This window comes from Lactuca sativa, chromosome 2 (genome assembly GCF_002870075.4).
Source record: "Lactuca sativa cultivar Salinas chromosome 2, Lsat_Salinas_v11, whole genome shotgun sequence".
NCBI lineage: Eukaryota > Viridiplantae > Streptophyta > Magnoliopsida > Asterales > Asteraceae > Lactuca > Lactuca sativa.
Genome location: NC_056624.2, coordinates 62,154,648 through 62,163,122, shown reverse-complemented (window position 1 = coordinate 62,163,122; position 8,475 = coordinate 62,154,648). Strand labels below are relative to the sequence as shown.

The window sequence follows — 8,475 nt, the reverse complement described above, 5'->3', positions numbered from 1 at the left end:
TAGATACAATTCTAGAAGATTTATAGGGATATGATTATTCAGTAAATAGTGACAATTAGTTTAGCATTAAATTAGCTTGTAAACTCTATAAATTCTGTTGTATTCTCCATGGTTAGTAATAACAAGATGAAAAATTTGTTCTTCAAAATTCACAGTTTCACCTGATCAAAATTAGCGGTGTGTTAAATCGCAGGCTACAAATGGGAACTATTTTACTTTAATTCCAATAACAGGCTGTGAATCATATGTTCTCATGCATATCCTAAATGAAACGGATCAAAATGACTACACATTCCACCATACTGTTCCTGTGAAATGACCTTAAGAACAATGAAAAACAAACATGTAAAATCTTTAAGTATATAATAGTTTGTGGGATCTTAGAAAGATAAAAACCAAAAACTTGATGTCAATCAAACAGGTTCTAGTTTAAAATAAATTCATGATACATTAGCCACGCATCTCAAAGCAACAAATGAAACTACCAAATTACAAAAAAGGAGATAAATATATATAATGTTTGTTCACTCAACAAACGAAAAAAGTAAATTGCAACATTCAAATCCACTAATGCAATGCTGCTTCTCAAATCTCAAAAACTTGTAAATCTTTCCCGACATAAAAGTGACAAGCCATGACTCATCTAAGGACTAAGAGATGAGCATTCATGAGGAAAATACCACTGCCTTGTGGTAAAGAATTTTCCATGTCCTTCTTCCTCGAAAAAATTACATCCCTCAGGTTGTGATTGAAGATCGGCCCACAATTCTGGTTTAACAACAGCGCCATGTCTGAATTCACTAAGAAAAAACCCACATTCATCTGTTGTTTTTTGAAACCGCACCCATTCCATTTTGTCAAAATCTAGTTCATGAACATTATGGAAGTAGACTGAAAAGTTTTCCATCACATAAAGCTTTTCACCCGAACTTATAAGCTTCGGAAACAAGAAGGTTTGTTTTGGAAAATTCTTGATTTTGAGCCACTTCATTTTGGGCTTAGGATTCAGTGTAAGTTCACATATATGTCTTCCTTTCAATGAACCGGCTTTACAGCATAAAGTATATATTTTCCCCTTGAAAGCATGTAAATACTTGACATCTATGAGTAAGGCGACACGATTCCATGATCCCTCCTCACCCTCTCTAGAAATCCATATTTCGTTCCGGATTATGTTTAACATAATAAGCACATGCATAGAAGATATCGAAGGTGAATGGACAAGGACAGCAGTGAACTTTGGTGTACCAAAAAAGACACAGTCAAAAGGGACAGGAGGGAAATGAAGTTCATGCCTAGTGATAGGATTCACAAGCCAGAAATCGTACGTTTTCTCCCTAAAAAAGATCAAGTAACCACAAGTTAATCCAATAAAGGAGCTACCAACAGAACGGGGAAGTATGGTTTTGAACTTTCGTCCTTGAGAATCCTCTAGGCAGCATTCCTTATCTTTATCATTACCACGAGTAGAAATACGCAACAACATGGGCGATTTAGATGCCATAAACGTTTTCCAGTTGCTAATTGCTACTAATCTCCATGTCTTGCAAACCCCACTGAATGCAAGAAAATCGATTACTCCGAGTTGCATCAAAACTAACAAAAGCACATCATGGTTGAGGTATGACCATGGTCCCACGTCCACATCATCAGTCTTGATCATCTTACTACTGCTGCTGCTGCTAGATGATGCATCATCATGATTTTGCTTTCTACTCATTCTCCTTGTCATAACCATTCTTACACCTACAAACACACAAAACAAAAATGCACTGTAAATGCATATTCCACAAAATCATACAAGACTTGTAAACAAGCACATGAATGAACAGGATCACCAACTGAAAACAAACACAAAGTGTGTCTATGATATGAATTCAGAACTACTAAAGTACCACACAAACAAACAAAGATGTACATGATTATTCTAGAAGGGCTCAGCAGGCAAATCAGGAAAAATGACTAAAATCTGTTATAGATAGAGAGAGAAGAATAATGAGGGGTAATCACAAATGCAGTCAACATAGGCTATATAAATAATTATTTCTATATAAGTTGTTTCATAGCAGTGTTTAAGCTCGTTTACAGGGATAATCACAAATGCAGTCAACATAGGCTATACATTTCTCTGTTATTAAAAAGTTTTGTTCAACATCAGTTTGACAAAAAATGTGTTGCATTCGTTTCCAAAAAATATACCTCGTTGCATGTCTAAATCAATGATTTTGGTCTTGTAACAAAATACAAGGATACCCAACACATTCCATAAAGGAGAATTTATTGGTCATTTGTATGGTTGATATTTTATTACAAACTAAAAAAAGAAATTGTAATAGGATATAAATAATTTCTTTTATCATTACTATACAGAGAGGATAATCATTCCTTCTATTTTTTTCACACATAGACATATGAGCTGGATGAGAGTTCTCATCCAGCTACTCGCAAATAAAATGAATTCAAATTAAACATTTTGAATTCATTTCAGATTAAATATAACTTGAATGAAGATATACATGTCTTTAAATAAGTAATGTAGTGACTCATGGATTTCATTTAATCCGAATCAAATCTATTATGAATTTGAATATCTTGTTTGTATATATAGATAACTATTTGAGCCTAATGAACCAGAACTGAATAACCCAAATGTTGAGAACAATCCCTGGGTTTTTTTAATAGTGCAGAAAGAATATGGGATAGGTGTAAGGTCAAGATGTATTAAGGTATTTTCATGAGAGAGAGAGAGAGAGAGAGAGAGAGAGAGACTATATTTTTAGTGAAAGAGGCATGTAATAGGGACCATGTAGAGTATTGGATGAAAATAGAGTTTATGTTGAAGATCTGGATACCTATTGGATCGTATGAACATTTTCCGAACTGATATTTATACCTTATGACTGAGTTGCAAAATTCAGCCTAGAATAATCTAAAAACACACTTACGAATCTAGACACAGAAATCACAAGCCAAATTGCTAGTAGGATTTTATGTTCGTCTGACGAAAAAGAGAGCTAATGAACGTGTTTTTTTTCGCAAAGAGAAGAGCCATCTAGATAATAAACGAGATTAGGGTTTGACTCTTAGTGTTGACCGTCATGGGTTGCTTTGGAAGTAAGTCAGGGATATTTGGATTTTAATGAGGATTTAGTGTTTCCAAAACTAACGAATTTCGTTAGTTTTACCATAATCACCCTAAAGAATTCGAATTCCCACTATGTTCCCAGCCAGGTGCTCTGCCCCTTGGACCCCGCTAGGGGCGCTGCCCCAAAACCCCGCCAAAGGGACGTTGCTCATTTGGAAAACCCGGACCCAAGGGCGCTGCCCTGGACCCCCGACTTGTCGACAAACCGGTTTCTAATTCGATCTTATATATGCATGCACTCTGCATAAACCCGTACATATATTAAAGTACAAATTATGAAGCCCCTTAGCTCACATGTCAGTTCCAATTACATAAAATGACATGGTGATACTAAAATCACCAACAAAGAGAATAGTATTCTATTAGTGGGATCGGTTATCTAGCTTGGGCAGAAGGTGAATAAATCATTTGATTACCCTCTCTGATTTAATAGTTTGTAGTTGTACAAATTGTACTCCATTTTCATTTTCATATTAATCAAGTCAAAATTACTTTTGATCTTCATCTGAGTTAATCTTATCATAAGATTACATATAGAACTACTACAACAGTTTTATTTTGACATAAAACTACGTAGTTTTTTTTTAATAAAGTAATAGAAAAAAATCATTTCTTAGATTCTCTCTCTAAAGAAAACGGTAACAGAATATGCAATTTTCTTTTATTCTGATGAATAAGCGATGGATTAGAGGGAATCAAACGACAATGAAGGTGGTGATAATTTCAAGGTTTCAAACTTTCAATAAATGTTTATAGCTCAACTGATGGATATACATTTTAATTTTAGGTTTTTTTAGTTTAAAAAGCAATTGCCTTTTCTAAATACCCACTCGAAAAGATTATGAGATAGACACGTGCTAAAACTTATGTATGAATTGAAGCAGTTTACATTTTAATTCATGGAAGTAGCAACACAATGGAAATGATGGAGAGGAGATGAAATAGCTTAAAGGGAGAAAGTAAGAAGGTGTAACTGAGATTTGAAAGTGAGTAAAAGTAGAAAATTAGAGAGTAGTTTTAGGGGAAAAAAAAATTGTTTTAAAGATTTTTACTAAAACTACGTAGCTTTAATTAGTAAAAACAATGACGTTTTTGCAGTTCTATAGCTAATGTTATTTATATGAAAACCACTTATTCCCTTTTCCCATATATAAATAACTTATTTACTAACATAACTACTTTTTCTTATATTTATATCTATTTTAGAATGTTAAAAGGAATCTTTCTTTCGTTTGACTCTACCTATTGGATCGACCCAAATTTAGCAATCCAAGAAAGTAAAGTATTTGCGGGTGAATATTTACATTATCAATTTCTATTTCAGTTCTATAACTAATTCATGACTTTTCCGACTTCCTGCCATTAGACCTAGTATATCTGCAGAACTAAAATTTGGAATGAGTGAATCATCTCCAAATTTAATGTTGGTTCCACAACTGACCTAGGCCCAAATATCAAAACAATATCACATGTTATAATTTTGTTATATTGGCGGTTGGCTGAACAAAATCTTAATTTATTTATTTTTAATATGTCGTGCGATTGATATATATTCTAAGATTCACTGAATTTAAATACTACTGAATTCATTAAAATATAAATATCATTCATAATTAAATAGAAATAATGATGTATGTATCGCGATTGATATATATTCTAAGAAGGATGTGTGTAGATACATAGAAAATCTTCGTTTTACTATCAACCAAAGACTGCAGTGACTTACGTTCAATTAAGGGTAGAAAATAACCGACCTAAGCTTTAACTAACAATTACTAACTTGTCAATATGGTCTCCTGAAGTGAATGATTAGATAAAAAAAAAACCATACAGAAAAACTGATGCTTTACAGAAAAAATATTAAATGAAAAAAACAACAAAAAACACAGAACTGGCGAATTTAACGGAAGCACATTGCTATTATATATCCCAAGCCAAAAAACCCTAAAAAGAGCTGATGCTTTTAAACCAACCCTGGTAGTTTAATTAATTGACTTTTATTTGTTAACTACCTTGTGTTTGACATATTTGAAGCTAAGAATAGATTTCGTCAAAAACTCAAAATTTATTTTCTTAAAATGAAAGTAAAATTACCAAATTACATATCACAAACTGTATAATAGTAATCATCTGCAAAGGTAAAAGATAGAAGTCTGGAAAAGTAAGAAAAAGAAATGATTCAAAACTCTTCCAACTAATGGTTCAAAGGTAATTATATCATAAGCTGTTAAATCAAACTTTGCAATTTTTTGTTAACTTTCATTGATGCTCTCTTTTTCTTACTATTTTAGACACTTAGGTCAAGTTTCTTAATTGATCCACCATTTTGACAACTAATGACAACTGATGGTGCTTTAAGTACTTCATTGGTGTTTCCTCAAGAAAATGGACCCGAGGGAAACTTAACACCAGTCCTTATTAAGTTGCTTTTAGTTAACAGATTATATAAAATTCTTCTAACTGAAATGATAAACCCTATATCATGACTTTTCTTAATTCTCTGCTACCACTATGGAATAAAATAATACTTACTGAAATTGCATGATTTCTATGGGTCTTTTATCGAAGAGATGAATAAAACCTACAAATAGATATGTTGCTTTCTATAGCTGTTTCATTTGGTTTATAAAATTTTATTTGTTGAGCGTTCATTGGAGTCTTTCATATGGGTAGCCAATAAATCAGCATAATCATCCGGGAGAAAGAAACAAAGGGTAACCTTTATCGAGAACCAAATGATTTAAGAGGCGATCAATAAAAGAAGAGATTTTTTATCCCACAGAAAAGAAACCGAATTCAAATTAGGGATCGTCTTGTTCATCTCCTTCAGTCCAAAGAACGCAAATTGAATAAATATAAGATCAAATCGGACTTACTTGATGTGAGATAGCTGCCTGAAGTTCAGACTTGAGAGTGTTCGGATGTAGGGCACACTTCGAAGGCGAACGGACAAGGCAAAGCAGGTATGTGACGGTAATTAACAGAGAAGGAAGAGCATGGTTGTGGTGGCTAGCTGCGGCGGCGGTGGTGAGACTGTTCGAGGGGTTCAACTGTGAAGAACAAAGGCGGTGGTCTTTTTTTTTAAAAAGAACGATTTTAAGGAGAGAAGGGAAGGCAGGTGGCACGAGATAAATGAAAACTTACTATTCATGGTTTATTCGTGGTTGCTTTTTAATAATTTTTATTATTCTAATAATTTTACCATTAAATTAAGGAAAAGTAAGTAATCTAACTATATTTTAATATCTATTTGAAAAAGATAATAAAAAAATACTTTTAGCAAAAGTAGCCATTTAATCTGGAACAGGTATTCTGATCGAAAAAAAAAAATTCTGACAGAAAAAATATATTTTCATCTGAATTTGGGATCAATATTCCGGATTTCAGACCAACATTCCGGACTGAATTTTTGGAATTTGAAATTCAAGAATAAGTCTAAAATCCGATGAGCTATTTCGGAATTTCGAGAAAAAAAAATTCATTTTTATTTAAATCTAACAAAAAATTTAGCAATCATAGTAATACAAACTATATACAACATTATTGTATAAAATTAGATATTTTATTGAAAAACGGTGTCATTAAGCACTTCAAAATATAGCATTCAGATGTAACATCAATTTTCCAAGTATAAGTTGTTGGATTAAGTGTCTTTGGTCTTAACTAAATTGTTATAATCTTAGTAAATAAAAGTAAACTCATTTTTGGGTTGTCCTTCATAACTACGAAAATAACTAGGATTGATATTAAGAGAATGATAAAATGACTTATTTATATATTATATGATTAATATATTAATTAGAAATAGTTAATAATTAATTAGGAATTAATTGGAAATAGGTTTTTGATTAATTATAATTAATTAATGGTACACGGGTTGAATTGCAATTGTTTAATAGTTAAACAAACGAGACAATTCTAGAACCTCCGTGGACTGTTTTAGGAGAGGTCTAAAGGAATGCTGGAAGCCTCCCTTTCTCCATATTTCGATCCTAAGGTTTGAGTGTCACACATTAAAGGCTTCAACCCTATTGGAGCTAGCTTTCCAAGGAGTTTTTCAAGAGAGTTTCTTGCATCATTGATTTGTTGCAAAAGGGATGAATTCGTTACTCATATTTTCGATTTTCATAGGTTAGATGTTGCTTCATAAAGTGTGTTGTTATAACTAAAATGTCATAGGGTTGTAGGTTGCATGTGACTATAAGTGTTTATGTGTAAATTTGCTGTGCAAATCTTTAGTTATAACCTAGAAGACTTATCTATGTTATCAGAACCATTTTTTTCCAATATTTGTGCACATTGTGAAACTAAAAATCAATACCTAAAGAATTGAAAGGAAAAAAAACAAAAAAAAATTGTCATTAATAGGTCGTAGCATGGCAAAAGCTCATGCCACGGCGTGCTTTAGGCAGCAGTAGGGTTTCCAGATTTACTTGCCTTTTTCGAATTATAGGATCATTATTTGCTCCAAATTGTTACCTTAATTGATTAAGACTAGATAATTTTAAAATCCTAATTTGAAAATTGATGAAATAATAAAATAAAACTAATGTTATTTAATTATAAGTTACGTAAGATAATAGAATAATCCATTAAAAGATTTAACATAATTCATTAAATGTTCAACTAAAAGATAAATATAAAATCTAAAATGGTTTAAACTATTAATTAATTAAAGGTTAATTAACTTTATATATATATATATATATATATATATATATATATATATATATATATATATAAAGAGAGAGAGAGAGAGGAGAGAGAGAGAGAGAGAGAGAGAGAGAGAGATGCTTATTTGAGACTATGTTAACTTTGTGAGACATTGAGACGTGATTCTAGCCACTTATTTTGAAGATCAATAAAAAAAATTGTAAAATGCAAAATAAAATAAAAAATGAAAACTATTTAAAAAAAAATTACCGATTTTTTTAAATATAAGTGAAATATTCAAATAAAATATTGCACTGTAAATAATCAAATCAAATTTAATATTCTACTAAAATTGATAGATATGTTAAAATATTCTAATATTCGACTAGAATTATTAGATTAGTTAGAATATTCTAATATTCTATTAGATTTTTTTTAATATTTATAGTGTAATATTATAGTAAAATATATTCTAATATTCTAAAAATTCGATTTGAATATTTAAATTTTACTATTCTTTTAGAATATTTCACGTATATTTTGAAAAAAAAATGTAATTTTTTTTACTATTTATTTTTTTGGATAATATAAATGACGAAATAATATTTAAAATTTCCAAAATTTTCATTTATTTTGCATTTAATTTTTTTTATCTCCAAAATGAATGACTATAATAT

General features: G+C 31.0%; 1 protein-coding gene across 1 annotated transcript; it reads right to left on the bottom strand.

Moving 5' to 3' along the window:
* Positions 1 to 359: 359 nt before the first annotated feature.
* On the bottom strand, positions 360 to 6,258 carry LOC111897491 (uncharacterized). Its single transcript, XM_023893451.3, has 2 exons — positions 6,022 to 6,258; positions 360 to 1,746 (listed from the first exon to the last, which is right to left on the bottom strand). The coding sequence occupies exon 2, from the start codon at positions 1,736 to 1,738 to the stop codon at positions 644 to 646; it is 1,095 nt and encodes a 364-aa protein (XP_023749219.1). The 5' UTR covers positions 1,739 to 1,746; positions 6,022 to 6,258; the 3' UTR covers positions 360 to 643.
* Positions 6,259 to 8,475: the final 2,217 nt, after the last annotated feature.